The 25626-nt window shown below is 36.8% G+C and overlaps 1 protein-coding gene across 2 annotated transcripts in view; it reads left to right on the top strand.

Annotated features, from left to right (window-relative positions):
* Positions 1–25313, top strand: part of WASF1 (WASP family member 1) — an 87646-nt gene extending 62333 nt beyond the window's left edge. The window contains exons 3-9 of one of the 2 annotated variants that reach the window (XM_066315243.1): positions 7532–7666; positions 16804–16957; positions 17652–17769; positions 18624–18793; positions 20792–20971; positions 22277–22914; positions 24403–25313. In XM_066315243.1, coding sequence (XP_066171340.1) covers positions 7532–7666; positions 16804–16957; positions 17652–17769; positions 18624–18793; positions 20792–20971; positions 22277–22914; positions 24403–24560 — 1553 coding nt within the window. In that variant the 3' untranslated portion in view covers positions 24561–25313. Of the gene's footprint in view, positions 1–7531; positions 7667–16803; positions 16958–17651; positions 17770–18620; positions 18794–20791; positions 20972–22276; positions 22915–24402 lie in introns of both variants that reach the window. The other variant, XM_066315242.1, reaches the window with a different exon arrangement.
* Positions 25314–25626: the final 313 nt, after the last annotated feature.

The raw sequence follows: 25626 nt of genomic DNA, 5'->3' as shown, positions 1-25626 counted from the left end.
TTTGTATCGCAGGCATTCAGACTAGGCATTTTATTCAATCATATCAAGATGTCATTTCCCATTTTTTCTTTTGCCTCTGCATAACCGAAGAGAATGCTGCATAATTCTGCTAAGCTGGAGTGCCTTATATGTTAGTGAAAACAATTTTCACTTAACATTGAACCTTTTGTAGCCTTTCCCTCTTTCTGTCTTTTCTGTGTAGCATATCTATTTTTACCATGTTCTTCTTTCTTTTTCTTCCCCCTTATTTGTTAGTTTTCAGGAGTGAAAGCCTGACTTTGGAGCAAATTATTTCTCCCCCTTATTTTTTCTTCTCAGACATGCTTAACTTTTCTTTCTTATTTTTTGCTTACCATGCCTTCCCCAAAAGCATTCATCTTGTGAGAGACACTTTTATCTTGTGAGAAACACTTTTTCAGCTCAGGAAAACCTTCCAGTTTGTTATGGCTTAAGGTGTTAGCATTTAGTAAGTGGGAAATATTTCTCCAGAAATACTTAGCCACAAGGTGTTGGGACTGCAACTAATTTTTAGAACGAGGCCTCTTGAGCTCAAAGACCAGCCTCTCTCTTCACCCTGTGTGGACAACATCTTCAGCACATGGCAGGGATCCCATATGCTGCATGATTGGAAGTAAGTCTTTGCAGATCTGTAGCTAGAGCTTCAGTCGGTATTCCAGAAACAGCAGAACCCTGTGTTCATCTTGCCCTGCCCATCCTCCTTCTCTATGTGTTCAGGAGGGCATTAATTGTGAATTTCCTTTATTAGTCACTCCTCTTAATTCATTATTACTACAATTGCCAGGGAACTCAAGAGAAAGTGTTCTTGCGCACAAGGTGGGGTAAGGAAACTGATAGACTTGAAAACTAAAGGCTAAGTCAGTGTGAGAGAACCCCGTTCTCTCAAAATCTTCTGTCTGATTTCTTGATGGTGACTTTGCAGCAGTGGCAATGCAACACTGTTTTGTGTCCATCCCGAATGGTAATGAGAGGATGAACAGAGGGTCAGTAAAGTTTCATTGAAAGCAGAAGAATGTGTTAGCAGAAAAAAGTCCCACCTGTCATTAATTCCTTGCCTACCTAAAGCAGTGGATTCAGGTTATGTTAGAAATGAAAGGAAGAGCAAGACTTCCCTGTGAAATGATCATTAGCACTGCTACTTTCCACAGAAGTTCAGCTCTCAGCAGTCTCTTTCACAGATTTCTGAATACATAATGGTAATCTCAGCTAGTTTACTTGATGATGTCCTCAGTGGGTGGTAACAAATGATATCTCAGACTTCCATGGCAGAAGATTTTTGAAGGCTGAGTTTTTTTCTCTTTGCACGTCAACAAGAAGCATCAGACCTGCTCTCGATAAGGCCTTTAGCAAAGTTTATTTGATACTTTTGATGCCCTGGTCAGGTTGTCTGATAAACATCTGGTTCAATTTTCCTGGCTAAAGGAATCAGGTTGTCTCCTCAGTACTCTGATACTCCTACTATAATCCTTGTGGACTGCCCTCAGACTTTCATGATGAAAGTTCCTAATTAGTATCAGTGCTATGTGTTTAGTATGTTATTTTTTAGACCTTGCTCAACCATAACCAGTGAAGTTCCCAAGGATCAACCAAGGTTCTTATCTCCAAGTTCAGTCTCCTAGCTTTTAGTCTGTTTCCTAATCACTGAGCTTTGAGATTGAAATGATCCTGATGACTAATAAGCCCAGACTTTCAAACTCGGGATACATCTCTTTTTTTCCTGAAAAGTGAATTATATAGTGAAGATCTGAAGCTGAATCAACGGGCTATGGACATGTTAAATTATATGTCAGAAATAATGGAGGAGGAAAAAGGTATTAATAGACTTAGAGTATCTTTCCTGTTTTGCTTTATAAAGGAGCCTTGGTTATGTATTGTGAATGGCTTGCATAGTAACTAATTATCCTGAGAGAATGTTTTCTAATAAATACACTATATTGTGTAGAAAGGAACTATTCAGTAGTGAATAATGCAATTTTGCATCGTGTAAGTGTATTGGGAAGGGATTGGGCAGTGGGACATGACAGGTCTTACAGTTACTCTTGTTCTGTACCTTTATTTCTTAGAAAATGTAGTGGACATAAGTATTGTATAGTGTGTGAGCAGGAATGAAATATTAGAAATCAAAGATAGTTTATAGGTGGGTAATAGACTAAATTCTAAGCTTATTCTTTGAGGTGTTTTACCAATTTATGGTTTTTTACTTTTTTTAAGAATTGCCAAACTCATATTTTTAAACTACTAATATTTTGGGGGTTGTGTATTTAATATATCAACATATTAACTATTTTAATATCAAATAGTATAAATATTAATTTTAATGCCATAACCCTTCATTGTACTTTATACTTAAAAATGTCACCACATATTTAATATATTATGTATTTTCATAATAGAATTCAATGATAAATGTGTTGAATTAGAAATGTTTGGAAATGTTAAAATATGCAAACACACACACACACACACACCACTGAGCCCCAGAAGTCTGACAGATCACTTAAGGCTGAGTTAATTAGGATCAATACTTCTGACAAGACTGAACAATTGTCTTATATTGAATGTCCTGCATCTTGCATTGGCCTGAGTTTTACCAGTCATCCTCTTGAATTTCAAAAAGTTATGCTGGTTAATGGCACTGAGCACTGTGCATGGTCAATGTGTTTATCCAGGTAGTTACATCAAATTCAGACCATGATTCACAAAGGCTGCCAATGCCATAACTGATCTGCAGGGTGCTGCTGTTTCAGGTTGGGATGCAGTTGGATGGTTTGGAATTCTTTTTCTTTAACAATGCAGAAGGATAGTAAAGGAGTGACTTCTTCCACAAGTCCTGGTTCAGGACTCATGTCCTACTCTTTGTCTGAGAGCCTGTAACTAAATCTGTCAGTAACTGATCTAGTGTTGCAAAATGATTAATTTTAATGGCCTTTCCTTAGGGTTTGCCAACAGATGCAGCATTGAGAATGCCAGAGTTCAGGTGGATTTGAGGGCTTGAGAGGACTGCCTGTGTATGCCCTGATGCTTGGTGTGGTTCTAAGAATTTGAACAACACAATAATAAAGTCTCTGAAGACATTTCTTTGTCATGCTTCATTTAATTAGGCTGAAATAGTGTCCAGAAGCTGATGTGGAGGTTGTGGTTGACTTCATCTGATACGTACCCAGTCCCTAAGAACAAAAAAAAACCCCCAACATTTCTTTTACCTTAGTGTGTCTTCATTTTAGTGTGTTGGATAATCAGCAGTTATTAATTTATGGATAGAAGCCAGGGAGGCTAGACAAATGGTTGAGAAATGATGGGGGAGAAATTAGGAGATAAAACAAATTAGAAGGAACATTTGGTGAAAGCAGAGCACTGTAAAACTGATTGGTATTTTTTTTTACATTTTATAAAACACCATGCACTTATTGCCACAGTAATGAATGGAAATGGAATGCATGATACATATTTTGGTGGTTTTAATTAAAAAAAAATGACGAAGGCAGTTACAGAGTTAATTTTTACTCTATTTTCTGTTAGTAGCTTCTAGCCACTGTTCAGTTTTCAGCTCATAGCTCTGTTTTAAAAGTCGAAAAAATAATTGTTAAAAAAACTATCAAAGTATGCGTCTGTTATTGAGGGGAGGAAGGACAGAGCATTGTTTCCAAGACATTTTATTTGTCTGTCACAAAAAAGGATATTGACTGACACCAGAGAGAGCTGCATTCCTGTATCCCGTTCTTACTGAAGGTTCAATTGTCATCAGAGCCCTTTGATACATGAGGAAAAAATTATGGAAAGAATAATAAGGTGAATAATAAATTCCTTCATTAAAACTAAATAATAATGTAGTCTCTTATTTGAATTTTTTTTAGTGCTCTGTTAATAAAAATAAATGCCAAACAGGTTTTGCAAATATAGTAAAATAAGCTTTTCACAGACTTTGAATTAATTTAATAGCAGAAGTCAATATAGTCATTTAATTTAGTAGGCAAACAAGACCACTGATCTTTCTGATCTGGTATTATGTATCCAACTGTGAGCAGGATTCTAAGGTGTTAATATTTTAATTATCATAGTGAACTGTAATTCTCTTTATTGTACTGTGTGAAACAAGAATGGAGTTTTTCAGTAGGCCCATAGTATTGTAAATTTTCTGAAGTGCTAATGATGCTTTATAATATTCATTGCATATAATGGAATTAATTTTGCATTCTTACTCTTCTGACATATTCCCTATAAATTATGTGGAATGAGATCAGCTCTGTTTACTAATGTGCTTTTTTCTCACTTATTTGAGTTTGTGACACTTTGTTCAGTATTATCACCTGTAATTGTGTGCTTTGTAATCCATTCAAAACTGAAGATAGATTCCTATAGAATACACAGAGATGGCAACACAAATACTTGATTATGTGTGTTATGTATGTATTTATACATTCACATATAATGTTCTTTGGAATGATAATTGTACATTTCACAAAAAGCAAACATTTTGCTTTGCTAGGGGAAGCATTTGGTTAAATATACTACTGGCTAAATAAAGAGACCACCAACACACAGCTAGGTGGAGACATCATGGTTGGCATACCGCTTCAGACACAACAGGTTGTTTTTGATGTATTTCCCATCTGAGGATTAGTGTTCATAAGCATCAGCAAATTATTCCTTGCAGTATGTTTGTGGCTGTATGCAATGTAATGAAAAGATTTCCAAGACAGATTATTTGCAATTGGAACTCATTAATGAGGCAGATTAATTTTAAGCCTGATGGAATGATACAGATGAAAATTTAGCCTCAAAATACACCTATAAAAGGGAAGTTACTGGATTTTAAAGCCCTGCTCCTAAATTAATTTTTGATCCTATACATGAAATTTTATATTTTATTTTAATTTTGGTTTGTATGTCTCTGAATGTTATGTGAGTTACATAATTAAAATTAATATTTCTGAACGTATTATCTGAAATGCATTAAAATTTTAATATCTGTGTATTAAAACTTCAACAATCTTTTTCTTAATGGATCACATTTTTAAGTAATTTCACTTGCTTCAGGAACAGGTTCAAGAACAAACTTTTCAGAGTTTTAAAATGTATATTGGAAAGTCTTATGTTAGGTGAGTTTGCAGCAGAGAAGACTTTTACTAACTTTCCATCTGTAATTTTCTGTGGACTTGTGCTACGAGACAAAGGTTCTCAGAATGGGAGTGCTTTTGATCTGCTGCTTGCTGTGGCTGTTAGCAGTTGCTCCAAGAATGAGAGCAAGACAGGATGTAGGATATTCCTATTAATCTCTGTGCTTCCAGCACTTTTCAGCCTGGAAGCCTTTCCAACCACTGAGGGTGGGTTGTGGTGTTGTTTTTTTTTGTGTGGTTTTTTTGTTTGTTTTTTTTGTTTGTTTGTTTGTTTTGTTTTGTTTTGGGTTTTTTTGGTTTTTTTTTTTGTTGTTGTTGTTGTTTTTTTGTTTTGTTTTTTTTGGTTGTTTTTTTTGGTGGTTTTTTTTTGGTGTTTTTTTTGTTGTTTTGTTTTGGTTTGGGTTTTTTTTTTGTTTTTTTAATATATATTTTTTTATTATCATTTTTAAATATTTGTGTATCATGGGCAAATTTTATTCTCAGTTTTTTCCAAGTAATTTACACATATCTTAAATAACAGGGAACCCAGCATAGAAACAAACTCGCCTTTCTCTACTGTGAAGACTGGTGATTTACTCCTATGCTCTGTTTTCTACCTTTTGAAGAATTATTTATTTGTGCCATTCCTTTTGTCTGCCCCATCTGTTAAGATTTCCCCAAACTGTTTGATTAAGGACTTTCTGAAGTCTCTTGGAAATCTCAGTAGATCATAGCTCTCTATCCATGTGCTTCTAAACCATTCAGAGATATCCCTTTACAAAAGCTGTGCTGCCTCTTCTGTCATGAGTCATCCAGATGTCTGATAATTCAGTTCTTCATAATGAGCTATACTAATTTGTATGAATGCCAGGCTTATGGGTCTGTAGCTGTCAAGCTCTCAAGATGTTCCATGAAAAAAATTTTGACCCTTGTTGTTGCATGTTTCAGTGTGTTTAAGGAGATTTTCAATTGTTCCTAATATTTGCTGATAATTTTGTTGATTTAGTTTTGTAATTTTTATGTAGTCCCTTCAGTTTCTTTGTGCCTCCCATAATGAATTCTGGCATCAGGGTGTCTCCAGTTCCCTTCAGTGGACACTAGTGAAAGTGTTACATTAGCTTGTCCGCAGGGGTCTTGTCTTCTCTATATTCCTTCATATTTTCATTGCCAGTCAGCTCTTGCTTATTCCTCATGTCTTTGAAGGAATATTTATTGTTAGTTTGCTAGTTGTTCCTCTTCTATTTTCTTCTTCTGTACATTTCTTCTGATATTCTCTTTTATATTCCATTGTTTATAGTCATGCTGGTTTTCTATTGCTGTTACCTAAGTCTTAATAAATGGTATGTGCTGGCCTTGTGCTTACTACACAGCATCTTTAAGCAGTTTCCACAGTACCTGTAGGGATTTAATTTTTGTTCGTTTGATGTGTTTATATAAAAATGTCCTTGTTTTTATGTATACTTCCAGATGTATTGCTCACCAAAGGCAGAATTTCCACAGCTGTCCTTTCCTTTTATACTTGGCAGAACTTGAGTGCAAAGCAAGTAGTTAGAAATTTGTGAGATTTATACTTCCAAAACCAACATAAGTGCTCAAGCAGTACATGAATTACATATGCACAGTATCATAGAAGGTTTTGAAAGCTATCACATTGTATTTCAGAAGTGTGGCTACACATTCTGCTATGTAATCTGGTGAGGTTTTTCCAGTGACATTGGCGGACTACTCAAATGGAGTCTTGAGAGCATTAGAAGCAGTCTGTGGAGTACTTTGTAGAAGAGAAACTTATTACTCATCCTTTTCTTATAATATTTGAATCTCCTGCTCTTTTGTGCTAAAAGTATGATGTCCATTGATGTGAACAAAGAGGTTGTTTTTGGTTGTTTGGGGGTTTTTTTTTACATCAGTGTAAATGGGTCAGTTACTAGAATTTTGATCCTCCAAAGTAGGATTTTAGTGTGTATTTTTGAATAGGCTGGTTCTAATTTACCTAGATGTGAATATATAATCTTCCTTTTTTTTTTGTAAAGTTCTCTGTACAGCAGGAGTAGAAGCTGTGCTTCATTTTGAGAACTTACCTCGTGTTGAGGTAAATTTAAAGATTGCTCAGACAGGAGTAGCTTTAGATGCTGGAAGTTGTCCTTTTAGAAGTATCCAAGAAACTGTGCAGTCTAGTTTCATGCATGTCAGCATAGTTAAATAATTTTATAGCAGCTGAATATCTCTCCTGTAATGTATTAAATAATTTCATTTCTGATAAATAAGTTGCGTATTAACTATTTACTTTTCTAAAGGGCTCTTAATGGGCTCAGTAAGTACAGATTGTTACAATGGATCTTAGAATTACTTAATTAGAACATAAGAAATCATTTGCCTGTGTTGTGGTATGCTTGAATTTTTTTTCCCCCATATTTCAGGTAAATATGCTGAAGATATATTTGGTGAACTTTTCAATGAAGCACACAGTTTCTCATTTAGAGTCAACTCCTTACAAGAACGTGTAGATCGCTTATCTGTCAGTGTGACACAGCTCGATCCAAAGGAAGAGGAATGTAAGTTACCTCCTGCAGGGAGGATTTCTTATTTTGTCACTCAGACAGCACTGATAGGTGAAATGGAAATAATAGTTTAATAGTTTAAATCATATTTATAAGAACACAGAGCAAAGCATCACAAGAAAGGTCCATTTCTATTTCTGCTACAGGCTATACATGAATAGCCTTGAGCAGCTTTCTGAGCTCAGTGTTTTCATGGTTACTGAATGATACTAAGGAATTTACATTAAAATGGCTACAGGAGTACCTGTCAGTAGTGTTATGTATCTGGAATATTAATAATATTATGTAATGTTATGTGAATGCTTGGAGATAAGTCTATACACTTTTTTAAACCTTTCTGCTAATTCTCATGGAATGACTGTAAACATTTGTCCAAGTAGGATTTTGGCATTTAACTTGTACCATCTTACTTTCTTTATGACATTATAGTTGTATAGCTTCATTTATTGCTGCTGAATCCAAGAAACCTCTTGGATGCTTTCTAAATAACTTTAAGTATTGTAAATATTGGGTTAGCACTGAGAAAACAAGTACTCTTGAAGTCATCAGCTCATGCCTGTAAGATAGAATTTGTATGAAATTTTAAAGGATGCCTAGGCTTTGTTTGACCTAATGCATAAAAACTTTTGCCTTCCTTGATGTATGTTCATTGCAGGTGGAACTGTGAAAAATCTTGTAACCCCAAACAATTTAGGGTGTTCTACACTATGTGGTGGAGACCTAGAAAGTAGAGGAATATCCTATCATGAAAAATAACTTCAGATTGCTTGTGGGATCCAATTTTAAACTCTGGAAAGCTGTTTCAGTTCTGAATGTCTAGATATAATAATGATGTATTATTACATTGTGTGATTACAATTGTGTATACAGAAAAAATGAGGTGTCAAACCAGGAGAGTGGTCTTCAGGCTGTCTTTGGCTATAGATGTCAAAATTGCACTAGTAGCAAAATTAAGCAAAGGGAAGTTTTGATTCTCTATTTTGCGTGACATTAATTTTAGAACAGGTTTTGAAAGACAGCTGTTCAAAGCTAGTAGCAGATTTTCCACAAAATCATGACTTGCCTCGGGGAATTCTTACATTAATGGGATTTTCCAAGTCTCTTGATAAGTGAGCATAAATCACCCCCATAAACCTCTTTTTCCAGTTGTTGTGGTTTAACCTGGCAGGCAGTTAAATACTACACATCCACTTGCTCACCCCTGCTCCACAGTGGGAGGAGGGAGATAATTTGGGAAAAGAAAAAATAAAAAGTAAAATTCATGGGTTGAGATAAAGAAATTTTAATAGGACTGAAAAGGAAGGGAAAACATCAATAATAATATTAGAATATTCAGAACAAGTGACACACAGTTGCTCACCACTGTTGCTGACTGATGCCCAGCCAGTTCCTGAGGAGCAGCCCAGCCCCCAGACACCTTTCCCTCTGGGTTTATATGCTGAGCATGACACCATATAGTATGGAAGGTCTCTTTGGCCAGTTTGGGTCAGCTGTCATGGCTCGGTCTCTTCCCAACTCCTTGTGTCTTCTCATCCTGCCCACTGGTAGGGTGGAGTTAGAAGCTGAAGAGTCCTGGACCACTGCTCAGCAACAACTAAAACATCAGTGTGTTATCAGCATCATTCTCATCCTAAATCCCAAACACAGCACACAGATACTAGGAAAAAAATGAAATCTCCTCTGCCCAAACCAGGACATTTTTGCTATGATTGGATAATGATAAAAAATCCTTTCAATGGTATGGTAATAAATTGTCAGCAGTTGTAATCTTGTAAAAACCATAACACTCCAGAGTGTTAATGGCATTTCTGCATTTACTCTTGACAGCCTAGTTTTGGTTTAAATCAGAGGGGGATGTATGTTAATATATCATATTTAATATGTTAATCATTCACGTATCCACAGAATGAAGAAACCATATTAAGCCATTGAGTTAAAGCATCCAGGGATGTTACACAATAGCAAGATGTAAAATTGTACTATCCTAGGTAAAAGGGCTTTGATAAGTTTGGCTCTAGGTTTCAGGACCAAGCATCAGTAACTATTTGATGTTGGAGAATTACTATAATAGTTTTAAATAGTGTATAGTCCCCAATGCAGCATACCAACACATTTTCACAGAACTGTGTGTGCTGTAGTGTTTGCTAAACTGTGTAGCTAAAGAAAGGTACAGACACTGCAGTTAAGGAAACAGGCTGGGAATAGGTCTACACAGTGAAGTCCAGCGTGGCTCAGGGTGACTTAAACCTGATCCCCTGGATTTGTGTCTCACACCATAGAATAGCAGTGACTGCTTGTACTTCAGAGGAGCACATGCAGTCCTCAGTGTCAGGAGCTGTTAAATTACTGTTTTTGTTAACCTAAGAAGATCCAGTCCCTGAGCTGTACCCATTTCCCCTTATTCACAAGGGTCTGCCTGGAATGAGCCATCAAATGAGGACAAAGGGGATGAGGAGACATTTGATATTCTATTTCCTTAAAAGTTAGGGATCAGGAAACTTTTTTCCTTCAGTATATTCTTTTGGGCTTGACTTTAGAAATCCATCACAAATTGTTTAGGTTTAGTCCTGGTGTGGACTAGAATAGCTGAAGGATGTTAAAGCCTGAAGAGGAGGGAAGGGGGGGGGAGTATCTGAATTTACCTTTTTTAGCTCTCTATGCAAGAATTAAGCAACTTTCAGTACTTCTAGTCAGCTAACAGCATGAATAAAATGGGATATACTTGTGAAATGAGTCTCATCTGCTCTTTGCCAGGAGGCAGTAATAGAAGATTTAATGGGTTCCTTTGGGCCCATGCTATTACACAAGAGAAAGAAATTAAGATTCATTTAAAGCTAAGTGGCATGAACAAAAACAGCCCAAGTCAGATTCACTAAACGAGATGCAGATACTTGACAAGATGTTTCTGGTGGAGTCAGAGTGATAAAAAGCTCTGAATTTGTTTGAACAGTCTATGTGTTTTCTCATTTTGAATTACTACAGTATCTCTGTGAAAGAATAAAACCAAGGTCAAGATTGTATCTTTAGGAGCCTAACTCCTTGTGCACAATTTTTCTGTCATAGAAGGTTGCTATGAACTTGGTTTGGTTTGAATTATTACACTGTTTTCAAATTCTTGATTTCTCAGTATTATTAATTTCATATTTTAATAGATTTTTAAAAATGCTTTATTCTTTTCATATACATGTGGGGTTTTCCCATCAGAAGATACCAAACTTGTATGGCAGACAAAAAGAAATCCTCTGCTTTCCATCAGCAAACTCAACTTTATTTCAATTGTATGGGAAACAAGCCCATATGTATCCAAGAGTAGTATTTGGGGTCCTTTTAGGACTGAGAAAACACATTCTTGCTATAAAGCTCAACTCAGGTCAAGAGCTTCACTAGCCCTGCAATGTCAGGTGTCCAGGTGTCCTCATAGGTGGGAAAATAAATCCTGAATATAGTTTCTTTCCAGCCATTTTTTATTTCAGTATTTACTTTATAAATAACATTACTAACTCTGTCCATATATATGCAAACTGTGTAAGTAAAATAATATTTTTCTTAATTGATCAATTTTTTGTGAATTTAATTGTGCCTTTTAAGTGTGAAGTACTAGTAAAAGTGAATAATGTCATAGTTGTAGAAATCCGACCGTTTTGAAAAGAATATTAATTTTAACGTTTTGGTTAAAATGTTAACCAAATGTGGTTCTTTTTTGAAATGCTGATACTGATACAGCTCTGATGTAATGTGTAATGAGGTATTGGAAAATAGTTTTGTATCACTCAGACTATCAGACTATTTTGGTATTAATTTAGTGGCTCTTTCAATGTGAGCTGCCTAATTCTATTTAAACCTCAAACCAGAGAGGATTTTAATCTCAAAGGCCGTGTATCAAATTCTTGATTTCTATCACATATTTGTTACAACTGTGATAAGCAACTTAAATAAACCTCATGGCAGAAGTGCTGTGGGTGAGCTGCCTGGCACACTTCAGGAAAGGAATCAAGCAGTGTTGTAAATTGTGTTTCAGTAGGCTTCTTCCTTTGAGTACATGTTCCTTGTTTTTCTAAGCATTCTATAAATATTGCCCTGTCATTAAAACAATAGTAGTTCAGACGTTTGGCTGGATTAATGGCAAACACGGATTTGATGTTTTGCTATGGGAAAAAAAAAAAGATGGCATTTGGTTGAGAGAAACTGGAAAACCTTGACAAATAATTGTGGGTTGTATACTGCTGGAAATGGGAGACTTGGTCAGCTTTAAAGCCTGGATACTCAGCCCACTGTGAGACTTTCAAGGAAAGGATAGTAAATCCCACTTTAAAGTGTGCCTCAATGTCTTTATCCTCTGAAGAAGATTTTGCTGAGTATAAAAGAGTGCAAATGTAATCAAAATTAAGAACAGAGAGCACACGAAAATTGGGTCATGATCTCTGCATGTACTATATTAAGTGGAGAGTAACACTATTGTCAATTCATTCATTAGAAATTTTACCCTCAAAGGCAAATAAAGCCTTAAATTATATAGCAGGTCACTTTTCCTTGCACATCTCTACTTAAAAGAAGTTGAATTTGAGTGTGTCTCTCCTTCAAGATTCTGAGCAAGTGGGCTGAGCTTCAACTGCTCTCTGTGTTCCTTCTCCAATTTTCTTAGGGCCTTGATGAAATTTGGAGGTTATTGAGTAAGTAAATCAGTTTTAAATTAGTGAGCCAAGGCTTAACAGTTCCATGGTAAGACCATGATACTGCATATTTTGTGTATAAAAAGAGGGATGTGGACAAAATACCATTTGCTAAACAATGTGGTGGTGGTGTTGAGACTCACCAGCAGATTAAGTGTTTGATGCTCGTGGATAATTCCCATCTTATGAGGCTTGCTTATTCTACACACTGCATTTGAAACAACTTCTGACTCCTCCTGAAATGATAGCTCTAATATTTACATCTTCTTTTTGTTTACCTGTAGTAGTTCAGCTACATACATTCTCTTTCCAAAGAACTCTCGAGCTGTTTTGGAATTCTTTAAAACAGTATTTCAGAAAATTTATATTTCTTGTGTAGGGGACAATACCAAGAGTCATGTCTGATCTACAGAAATAATCTCTCTCCTTAGCAACTATCAAACCCACAGTCAGAGTATTCTGGTGGCAAAGAAACATAGTATGTGTGCATTCTGGTCATTGTTTAAATGGATAATCATTAAAAATATAAAATAAATACTGTAAAAATCAGACTTTGAGATTGCAATGTCTTTAGGAAATGAATCACACAAATGTTTACCTTAAGAGAATTTTCAGCAGCACCACTCCCAACCAATTAATTACCTTCAATGAGCAATTGACAACTAAGTTATTGTTTGAGAGTGTTACTCTTTGCATTTTTCAAATTGCTGGGTAAGATTTTGAACGGAGAGAGAGAATTGTGGGCAAGTGAGTCCCTTGATTTGTATGAAATTTCCCATGTCGTTTAATTCTGCAGGGAGTCACAGCCGCCATAGTCAAGAGTTTATGGTCTTGAAAGTTGCCAAGATGAAATTCTGCATAAAGTATTAAGAGAGCAAGTTTTTAAGAGGAATATATATGTGATTTATTTATTTACTGTCTTTAGGAGAATGGTATTTTTTGGCCTAGAACCTAACCATAAATTGTTTAGTTGAGTGTAAAAGAATAAAAATAAATCTAGTAACTTTTTTTTTTATGTTGAAGTAAAATATAGTATTTAATATATTTGAAAAGTTAAAAGTAGCCACTTTCTGTCAGTGCACTGGTGTGCTCTATACATGAATTTTACTATAAGTCAGAGATTGCATTTAAAGATGCTTGCCAAGAGACAACATTATTTAGTATACACATTACAGATGTGCTTTTATTTAATTTTTATTTCACCCCAAAAGAAACACAAAACAGTTATTGTATCCTCATCACAGTGCAATTTAAATACCCTTTTTTTTCTTCCCTCGTTTGTATTTGATTATAAGTAAAAATGGACTGGCATCTCTTTTTCAAAACTAAGTGTACAAAAGGTTGACAGTTTGACTTTCTGACAGACAGTGTTTGCTTATGTGGGAAATATTGTTGTGTGCAGAGGGTTAGATTGGCTGATATAATACATCTTTTCATACGATCCAAACAACAGACACAATAAAGACAAACAGACATTTGTTTAGATTGTTGAATGAATCTTCAAATCAAATTGTGAATATCTCAACATGTAAGGAAATTATTTAAGACCCCATTTTTTGCTCACTGCAGTGAATGCAAGTAGTGTAGTAGGTGGACTTTGAGAAAAATACATTCATATCAAATTTAGGATCTTGGGCTATACAAAAAGTTCTGGTGCTAGTTAGGAATTAAGCAACTGGAAGCATAAATTTACCAGCATCGAGTCAAATGCCTGCAGCTTTTCCAGCTCCTCCTTCAGCCACTAGTCTCTTCTCACACCTGAATTCATACATCCAATTTGTCTGACCTGTCCCCTTGCAGTGCCAGTTTGTCAATCAGCCAAAGCCAGGTGGCTGTGGGACCAGCCAGGTTTTCACGTCTTCCCCCCGCTGAGGCTGTAAAGCAGGCAGGGCTTTTGTCTCTTTGCCAGCTGGCAAGCTGAACAAGTGGCTTTGTAAGCCACACTGTACACAGCCCAGGATTATGCTGGGTGTGCGACGTGGGATTTACCTGATCCCTCTGTGTAGGCCAGTTATATCCATGTCACAGTGCTCCGTATTTTGTGCCACATCCTTCCGTTCCCTGAGTAATGCTGTCTGTTGTTTGGAATAATGGTGTGCTTTCCAGGGAATGCCTGTTACAGGTTATCAGCATAGGAAATGCTGCTTGAAATTCTATGGTCTATCTTTTCCATGAAGCCCTCTGCTGTGTATTTTAGGTATAGAGGGAAAATTATTATGCTTATTGTTGGGGATTGATTGATTGACTGATTGATTGATTATCCTCTTGTGCTATCCACCTGAACATGTGTACAAAATGTAGTTTTAAGCAAGAAAAGGGAAATTATGAATTAGTCTGGCTGTGCTTGCTCACTGAAGAGATGGAATGCTAATAAGGAGTTTGTAGAACACTGTCAATAATATGGTGTCACATACTCTGTGAGCATTTCAATATTAAACCAAAGTTCTGTATTTATTTATTAGAATATATTGATTAAGTTCATTGTTTTCAGAATGTACACAGGTTCAAAGAGAAGTACGCTAAGTTTTACTTTTTTTGGAAATGTCTCCAATACATGACAGACAGTTATAAATCTTGCAGGACTGCCAAGCAACTCTGAGGAAATACATTTGGTGTTACTTGTATAACCAACAACCCAAAGGAAAAGCAGCTGAAGTATAAAAAGATCTAAGACTTAAATTTTTAGATGAAGTAAACCTCAGTTATTCTAATTGAACTTTTGCCAGCTAATAATAACCTGTACTTCATGACAGGTACAAAATATATAGGGTTATTTATGACTGCAAAAATACCTACAGAAATTGAGACTCCTAGTTGACATTCAGAGATTATAATACTTCTTTCACACACTTAAAAAGCCTTCTGAGCAGCTAATTAAAGCTATTAAAAAGAATAAAAGACACTGTGATGAATTAGAACCTAAGGGTAAAAAGGAGGAAACTTCTCCAGGAATACACAACCTTGCCAAGTGTAATAAACTTCAAAAGCCAAGCTGAAAATCAAATAAATCCCATCTTTAGCCTCACAAAGGATGTTGCCAATATGCTTAGGTAAGAAGACAGAACATTCCAGGAACTAACTGCAAGCCTTCTGGAAAAAATCCTGCTTTCTGCCCCTTTGTGATCACACAGTAGAAATCCAGCTTGGTTTGTGTACATATGTATGCGTACATTTTATGTGTTACAGGAACCCGAGTGAAAAAACAGTTTTCAGCATAAACAGGTTTTTCTTTAAATTGTTGCCAAAGTCCCTACTGACAGCAGTGCAGGGGTAGAATTGTCCTCTCATCTTGCATAAAGGGGCATTACTATCAACAGTCCTGTTTCTATAAAATAGACATAATTATTTATAGATAAAATGTATGTGATGAAAATACACTTTGCTACTTACGTCGGAAAACTGTTTTCAGTATTGTTTGTGATTTTTTAAAAAAGAGCCCAAGCTAATGAAAAGATCTGCTGTTTTATCTAATGGAAGTCTCATGCTGGTTGCAAAGGTAGTTTTGAGGCACACCTGGACTTCACAGATGAGGTAACTGAAGACCAGGGAGGGAGAGAAATATGATACTAAATAGGTATACTGTTTCCAGAATTAAAAGTGCAAAGCTTATCAGTTATGGTCACTTTTCCATTAATCTGTATCTAAATTTTAATGAAATAGAAAAAAATTCTTTTGAAATCGAGAAAGATATGTAGGCTTTACCAGTAGTGGGTAAAAATAGTTGAAATCCCTGTTTAATGTGTTGTGTTCGTGTAGTATTGTTTTTCTTGGATCTTACATAAGGGTAATTGATTATTCCTAATGACTGTGCTTAAAAGTCAAGGTGGTGCTGAATTAGACAGAGAAGGCTCATGTTGATTAAACAGATTAAAAAGCATTTGACTATTTTCATGTGTTGGAACATAGAATCACCTCCCATTAAAGCCCATTGATCTCAGCAGCCTAAGCTTAAGTGATTTGCTGGTTTGGCATCTAAGTGGGCCCTCTGTGGAACTGCTGCCTACATGCAAGGAATGCAAAGTTTGGCTTGCTGATGCCATAAAGGTAAAATCTATACCTCAGGATAGAGAGCAGTTTTTAGTAGCAAAAGGATTGTGAAATGGAGTTGGTAAATGTTATTAGGTATTTCTGAGCTACTGAATGGTATTTTACAGCTACAGTACTCAATTTGTTGAACTACTTTAGGAGAGACAGAATTCTGATATCTATTGAGGTGAGAAAAAATTCCTGTGAAGCTAAACAGAGGGTAATGTGCTAGAACATTATAGCCATGTTTTTCACATAGCCTGACAATGTCTTGCAATGGCAATAGTGCTAGATGAATCTGCATTTGCTGTAAAATGCCCAAAATGCAAGCAATAGTGCTTTATATTTTATCCAGCATTAGGCAATTCCAGATTAATCCAAACAAAATTTATTTGGTGGGATTTTTTTTTTTTAAATGGCAATCTCCCCTTTCAGTGTCACTGCAGGACATTACAATGAGAAAAGCTTTCCGGAGTTCCACAATTCAAGACCAGCAGCTGTTTGACCGCAAAACTCTGCCAATTCCTTTGCAAGAAACTTACGACATTTGTGAACAGCCTCCTCCACTTAACATTCTCACCCCTTACAGGTTAGTAAAACAAAATTAATCAAGAACAATTTCTAGCTTATTTTATGTAATAGAGAGGGTATATCCAGGCACCTTGCTCATGTTGAGCACTTGAATATTTAAGGAGCCAGACAAAAAACTGTGAAGCTGCTGGAGGAATGAAAGCAACAGAAGACATTATAAGTGTTAAAACTTCACTCCATATTTCTAAAATCTTAACTCAGTGTAGCATGGTAGGAGAAAGTAATTTTTGTTTTCTATATTTATTAAACCATATAATGTACTTGGATGTGAAGTGAAGAAGTTAAACAGGTAAGTGTGTAGAAAGAAGGATCTTCAATGGAAATGAATGTTGTTTCTGTCCAAGAGATTCAATTTGAATCAGTAGCTGAATGTGAGCAGCCACACAAATTTGCTCAATATTTTAACAGCAAGATTTGAGTTATTGGAGTGGGAGTTCTCTGATTTGTGACACTTTTTTTGCCTGCAGCTTTTGTTGAAGTTATCTTTCTGAAACCAAGACCTTGAATGCCAGAAAAGATATTAAGAAGTGATGGTCCAGGAGGTCAATAATCATCTCTTTTCTGTTCCTCAGTAAAACATTTCAGGGTCTGAGATACTGTATATTCCTTAATATGGCCTTGCTTTGTCTTAATGTTTGGATTCATGTCTTGCCACATAAATAGTATGCCCTGTTCGTGTTGCTGTATTTCAGGGATGATGGAAAAGAGGGTTTGAAGTTCTATACCAATCCTTCATATTTCTTTGATCTGTGGAAGGAAAAAATGTTGCAGGACACTGAGGACAAAAGAAAAGAAAAGAGGAAGCAAAAGGTACATAAGTTAACTTTATATGGCTTCTCTTTGTTTTTTCCTAGAAAGAGTTTGCTTGCAAAGATGCTACTTTAATAGCAATCCGGACTTGACAGAGTCATCTTTATTCAACTAAAGCTACTTGTGTTCATTCAGTTCCATCAACTTTAATAATTTAATAATAATAATAATAATAATAATAATAATAATAATAATAGCAGCAGTAGCAGTAAACAATATAGAAGTAGTAGAAGTAGTAAACAATATAGAAGGACTTAAAGCTTTCATGCTGTCTTAACGTAACCAACTTTTGCCAAAACTTTTAAGTATTCTAGCCATGACTCAGAAAGGAGGAATGCAGCAGGAATAATGAATTTCACTGGAACAGTAATTTGTAAGAAAAAATTTTGACAATCTTACAAGTGAAAAAGCTTGAATGACATTCTAATAGATACGTTTAAACTAGAAAGAAATTAGTAGGAATGAAACACTGTTTATATTTTCCTAAAAGTAAACAAGCACTTTTGCAAAAGGCAATGCTACTTTTTTGTTTGACCATTATTCTCTGTGTTTCCTACGTAGCAGAGAGAGTAAATATGAGTGTCAGATTCACAATTTGATTTCAGACTTAGAATAAAAAGCTACTTAAATAGGTATTTTTCTCTATTATTGTTCAGATACTTATCCACTAGCCTGACGTTTCTGGCTCTTACAATTTTTTCTGGTCTACATATTATGTTTAGCCTGAAAGCAAATTTTTCTTTCATTTGAAATGGGATTGTTTTTCATAATTTTGTGGCTGATATTTATATGCAAGTAATTAAAAAAACACTGTCTCAGTTGTCAGTTTTGTTTGCACAACTCTCCTACAGCAGAAAAATCTAGATCGCCCTCATGAACCAGAGAAAGTGCCACGGGCACCTCATGACAGACGGAGAGAGTGGCAGAAGTTAGCCCAAGGTCCAGAGCTCGCAGAAGATGATGCTAACCTCTTACATAAGCACATTGAAGTTGCTAATGGCCCAGCTTCACATTTTGAATCAAGGTTCCTTTTTGTTTTCTCTATCCTTTATGAAGTGTATTTGTACTGGTAGTGAACACGCATGAGAAATGGTCAATGACGATATGCTACTGCTCCCTTTGAAATACACTGGAAATCTCTGATTTAGCTTAATCAAATTCAGTTTTAAAATTCTTAGTGTGTCCTTAAAGGAGTAGTTATCATGTTATTTTTAAGGGTAGTGTGTATCCTCATTGTATCCTTAAGGATGTGTTGTCCTCTATGGCTTGACGGTGTAGTGTCACTGCTGCAAGTTGCACCCCAGGTGTGTCACTACATTCCAGTCCTGACCTACAGAATCCCCATTATTCCAGTCTCTTGATTTTTCTTAAGCAGACTTTGCCAAGACTTTATCGTGTGTGTGATGTGAACGATCGTCCACTTGGAACTCAAATGAGAATACTGAGCTTCTCTTTACTCTTGAACAAATCCATGATTTGATTGACATTTCTGGTTATAGCCTATTACAAAATCCAACCTGTTGAATTCTCATTTCACAGCACGTATTTGCTGGTGGCTAAAAGTAGCATTTCACATGGTAAACACCTGCTGTGCTTATGCTTCTGGTCTTGGTGCAAAATCAAGTCCATTTTACCAGCCAAGAAAACCTCTGATAGAAAAGAGGGCTGACAAGTAATGTGAGGACATTTGGGGATATATTTTTGGTTTGGGGATTTTGACTGTTTTGTTTTGTTTTGTTGGGGGTTTTTTTTAAATTAAAAAGTGTTCATTGTCCTCTCAAAAACTGGTTAATTTTTTTCACCTATCTTTCTGTGGTCAAAAGTACATCATAAGGGAGTATTTTGTTTAGCTTTGTAAGGCTTTCAAACAAGTTCAGTAGTGATGGTGAGTAATTATGACAACTGCAGGAGAGAGTGCTTCTTGTCTGAAAAGTAGAAAAACCTGCTTGTAGAAAACTTAGCTCAATTCAGAATGTGAAAATGCTCTCAGTGCGTTTCGCTCAGTGGAGTTCAAGTTAAGTTATGGTGATTAGCATTTTTCAAGGAACAGCCTTACAGTATCTCTGTAAACTGCTGTGTCAAGTCATTGGCAGAAGCTGCTTCTTTCCTGCTGTCTTTTTGTTGTGTTTTGTATGCTGGGTTCCACTTTAGACATGTTTGTTTTATAACCAGGACCCTGGCCTAAACCTTGATTATCTCATTACCAGTAATGCAATTATTAACAATGTTGAAATGCTTGGGAGTACTGCAAGTGCAGAACATGTTGTTCAGATCCAGAACAGCACCGTGCTTTGGAGTGAATGAGGAAGATTTTCACCCCTGAAGAATTTTTAATAGGCTTAGATACTACAGTGGTGGCAGTATGTGGAACTGTAGTCTTGCTCTACTTGTTGGAAAGTGTTCTACAAATACTTTTTCTCTGAATTTATTAGAGATTTTTAAAAATAAAAATCTGTGATTGAATAGTTAATTAAAATTTACTAACTGATCGGGTCCTTGAGGTGTGTCTAAAGTTGTCACTAACAAGTTGGATCATCTTTATTTACTGCTACGACTCAATAATAGGTATTGATTGAGTCATATGTCTATTAAAGCAGGGAGTTCTCTGTAAATATTGGAATAAAGATCCTCTGATGGAAGTTCAGTTAAATTATTCAGTTTTAAATTCTACTATTCTAACATTGATGGATGTTTCATGAATGTTATAAAAGAAGAGTAGTTCTGAGTGTATTGCTGTGTTTATTTAACTCAAAATAATGTTACTAATAAACACTAAGGTCACACACATATTGTAGAAACTATCTGATATACCTGTCAAAATCAAACCCGTGAGCTGCTAGAAGTAATAACAGGGAAAGTGGGATAAATTATTGAAAACCACACTGTATAATATGCAACACTATTGTGGAGAGAAGATCCTTGTACTCAGAAATCAGACTGAAATAGGGAACAGTAGCTGAGGGCATGAATACTGACTCCAGCTAAAGGTGGAGTTAGATCATTTCTCCCTGTTTTTCTGCAGATCTCAAGCATACGTGGACCACATTGATGGATCGTATTCCCTGTCTGCGCTGCCCTACAGCCAGATGTCTGAGCTGCTGAACAGGGCCGAGGAGCGGGTGCTGGTCCGGCCCCACGAGCCGCCACCGCCGCCGCCCATGCACGGAGCCGCCGAAGTGAAGCCTGTGCCTCCCTGCGTGAGGTATGGGCAGAAAAGACACGTGGGGATCTATTGGGGCTGCTTTCTTTTCCTGTCACCCCCCTGTTTCTATGCTGCCCAGAAATCCCAGGGGCTATGGCAGCCCCCTGCCCCAGCGTGGGTGCAGGAATGGGGCCGCCAGGAGCTGGATGGGAAGGCCGGCATCTAAATCCCGTAGGCTGCTCTGGTGCTCACCTTGCCAGTAATACTGGGACCATGTTGCCTTCTGAGTTAAATAGCAAGACAACTTTATGGAAAATGTTTCTGTGAAATATGTTGGCATTTCAGGATGGAGTTTTGGAAATTTGTACAACTGAGCTGTGTTTCAGCCAACATGAAAGGAGGAATATATCACAGTAAGACAGTCAGCTGTCAAAACTCTGTATTCATCACATTTGCTAAATTGCAAGTGCTTCCCTCTCCTGAAGTGTTTTTATTTTCTATTTCTTTGTACCTTTTCAGAAGTGAGTACATACACAGAGTAGAGGTGAAAATTTCTTTGTCACTCCCCTATGTTTTTGTACTGAAAGTCTTACTTTGTGCTCAGGTACATACAACTTAGAATAGAAGACAGTTAATTTCTCTTAATTAGAGGACAGTTAATAATGGGGTTTTTACATCAGCAAGATGTTAGTCTCTTGAAAAGAATGATTTTTACTGGTTAGGAGATCATACTCAAAAATGCATAGCTCTTTAGATTAATTTATTGCAACAGTTTAAAGAAATCCTCTAGTGGTCCTTCAGGAAAATATGTTTTCTCGAGTTCACCTATTCATTGTCCTATAATGAGTATCTAGCATATAACTGTACATCTGTATGCAGTATTGATAACCTTTGATATTAGTTTCACCCATTTTGTCATCACATCTTAAATATATATTTCAAATTAACTTGTCCTCATTGTTTGTATTGTTTTGGTTTGGTTTTCAAGTTCTGTGAATCAAAACACTTAATCAACTGATCATTTCCTCACTTGAGAAGAATAATTTGGATTTACTTAGGGACAACAGGGAAGAATTATACTAGTATAGGAAACCTTTGATAAAGATGCAGATACATTGTATAAGAACATAAATTTTGGTTAATAGCTGAATTTGAGCAGAAGTCTTTTGGAAATCTGATGCATGCTCCATACTGAAAATTAGACTTCCTTGTTTTGTGAGGTGTGGACAAACACCCTGAAATCATAGTACATAATGCTCTTTAATGCCCAGGTTTCAATGTTCTTAAGTTGCAGAAGTGAATCTATTACTGTTTTTTCCCCGCTCTCTTGCTCTAATAACTTTGTTCTGTTATTGGATGTTGCAGTTCTACTCCTGGCTTGGTAGAAAATCGTCCTCAGTCACCAGCAACAGGCAGAACACCGGTGTTTGTGAGCCCCACTCCTCCTCCCCCACCACCACCACCTCTTCCATCTGCTTTGTCGACTTCATCATTAAGAGCTGCAATGACTTCCACCCCTCCACCCCCAGTCCCACCCCCGCCACCCCCTCCCACAGCTGCTCTGCAGGCCCCAGCTGTGCCACCTCCACCAGCTCCTCTCCAGATAGCTCCTGGAGTTCTTCATCCAGCTCCACCTCCAGTTGCTCCTCCCCTAGCACAACCCTCTCCCCCTGTCACTAGAGCAGCCCAAGTGTGTGAAGCTGTACCTGTTCACCCAGTTCCTCCACAAGCTGAAGTACAGGGACTTCCTCCACCACCCCCACCTCCTCCCCTGCCACCTCCTGGCATTCGACCCTCCTCCCCTGTCACAGTTGCAAACATTTCTCACCCTCCTCCTGTTCTGCACCCTCCTCCCACAACCATTGTCCCCAGCCCTCATGCACCTATAATGCCTCCATCTCCACCATCCCAAGTGATTCCTGCTCCTGAGCCCAAACGCCATCCTTCAACTCTTCCTGTAATCAGTGATGCGAGAAGCGTTCTGCTGGAAGCAATACGGAAAGGTAACGTTGGCTGTTAAGCAGCAAAAAGAACCATCTCAGAAACCTGCTAAATACACGTGACCTTTGAGAGATGGAAAATTTCACATGTGTAAGAAGTTAGAGGAGTGCATCTTAAGTCTGTTTCTGTTTTCTGTCCTCTACAGAGTATGCATTGCCAAGTAAACAAGTTTTTTTCAATTTGTAATTGCACTTATCAGATGTTTAGTTTGGATGGCAAAGCTGGTTCTCTGTGGAAGTTAGATCACAGAAAAAAGTACAAGTGCTTATAGATGATCTGTGGAGATTATCTTTCCATTTCTGTTTACCTGCAAATGTAGCTATTTCTGATCATCTACAGATTGTGTAGAAGACAAAAACACTGGTTTTTACAGACTATTAGATAAAAGCAAAACTGATCAATTGGCATTGGAATTTTGATTATCTGTCACTGTATTACAACAAGATAAAAGTGATGTTCAGAAATCATTGCTGAAGACTTCAAGCTGTTAAGTACCTGATCTGAACACAGTGCAGTAGTGGAGCAGCCTTTGCATTGCAAGGTGCCTATGATGGAGTGCAAGGAAAGGGCAGAGCTGCAGGGCAGTGTTTTCATGATGATCATGAGGGGCTGTGTGCCAGCTGTATCTCTCAAGTTATGGTGCCCATGGCCAGGAAAATCCCTGCTGCACTGTGTGCACTGCTGTTTGACAGTGGGGTATCTTTCAATAGTTAAGATCTCTCAAATGTTTCAAGTCTTACATTCTTCTTCTCTTCCCCTGCACCTGCAGCACAGCACAGAATCTGTATTGTACTGTAATATCAGCAGATAGGCTATGGCACTAATTCGAAATATTTTTGTATGTCTATGTGCACGTGAATTGATAACATCATTGAAGTCTAAGGAAATGTTGACAATAGTTGAGTACAGCAGGGGTGTGGGAAGGTGTGTAGAGAATGTCAGCAAAATGAGAAAATAGAGCCTGCTGGTATAATCTAGGTGATTGCTGAAAGCACTTTTGACAAAGTCATGCTCAAGAAACAAAGGCTTGAGTTACCCCAGCTTTGATCTCCAAGTAGTACTTTATCCCAAACCAAATCGTTACATGATAAACAACAGTCACAAGAGGTCCTGTCTTGTTAGGATACTCAAATAGCTATAAACTTTCATTAAAATTATGACTAGAGAGTCTAGAAAGGGTTTGGAAATGCAAATTGCAAAATGGCTTAATCATTTACAGTGATACTAAAAATGTATTTTAATGGGAAATCAGAACCAGGATATTATAGTAGAAGGACTCAAGATCTTGCCTGCCACTGCAATGCTGACATTCCTCTCTTTAAAAGCTTGCAAAAAAAAAAAAATTCTACCTGAGCAGGGCAGAAGAAGACAGAAGTGTCTTCTGTCTTCATTTTTGCTGGTAAAGCATTTTGTGCATTATGAGCTAAATACATTTACATTTATGGTGGTGATGGAGGAGAGTGACGTGTTTGTGGTCTGATGTTCTCCAGGTATTCAGCTCCGCAAAGTTGAGGAGCAGCGGGAACAAGAAGCTAAGCACGAGCGCATTGAGAATGATGTGGCCACTATCCTCTCCCGTCGCATTGCTGTGGAATACAGTGATTCAGAAGATGATTCAGAATTTGATGAAGTAGATTGGCTAGAGTAAAATTATTACATTGCTGTACACTGCAAAATCGAATGCTAATGTCCATTGTGGTGCTTGTTCTTTGAAAGTTTGATGGTCATTTCTAGTGTTTTTTGTATTCTTTTCTTAACATAATTAATCCATGTTTTTCTACTTTTCAGTTTACAAAGAGCTCCTAGTGCATCTTCAAAACTAAATGTTTTACAGTGGCTCTTCTTACACATCTCTTTTGAAAGAACATACTTTGTTCCAATAGACCACTAAGTATTAAGCATGGGCAGCTGTTGGTAGAGTAGCAGTTTCAATTTTTTGGCATATCTTAACTGTGCACTTTGTGAATTTTAAGTTGATGAAGGCAACTGAGATTGACATTCCAAGGGCAGCTGTATGTACTAATGAGCCTTATTCCACTTCTGATAGTGTTTTAAAACATTAAACCTAGCTATCAAAATATCACTGCCTCAATCACACCTGTACACTAAAAGTACATATAGTTAGCAGCACTGAACACACTGAAAAGCAAATGGATCTTTGGGGGGGTTTATTATTGTTTTATTGTTGTTTTTAAATAATTATGGCCTTATTTGAATGTTTAGAGATTCCCCTTCCCTTCTTCCCTCCCAGGTACATATTGTGTGGTACTATTTTTGCCTGCATAATAAAAGTTTAAAGTTTTTTTTTTCCTTGTGAAATCTTTTGACTTAAACATGCTGTGTAACTTATGTAACTGTTAAAATAACAGTTTGATTTAATAAATGGTTAATTTTAAATGTTCCTGGGTGTTGCTCTTTCAATGAAGCCTGCTTTTCACTGGTATACCTGGGAGATCCTTGGACTTCAGGTACTTAATCTGTGGTGTACAAAGCTATGGGAAATATTCTGTATCTGATCTAGCAAGAGACTATAATTAAATGATGTCTATATGTAAGTCTACTGGGAAAAAAAATCCAGCTGAAATCTTATCATGATCTTAGTTTAAAAAAGAAATAAATACAGAATTGGGAACTTGTGACTAATTTGCTTTAGGGAAGTTGTTTTTTCTATTCAAAGTACTTTACTGTCAGTGTGTCTTGAGGAGATACAGCAG

Source organism: Sylvia atricapilla, chromosome 3 (genome assembly GCF_009819655.1).
Source record: "Sylvia atricapilla isolate bSylAtr1 chromosome 3, bSylAtr1.pri, whole genome shotgun sequence".
Classification (NCBI taxonomy): Eukaryota; Metazoa; Chordata; class Aves; order Passeriformes; family Sylviidae; genus Sylvia; species Sylvia atricapilla.
This window is presented reverse-complemented; position numbering and strand designations above follow the sequence as displayed.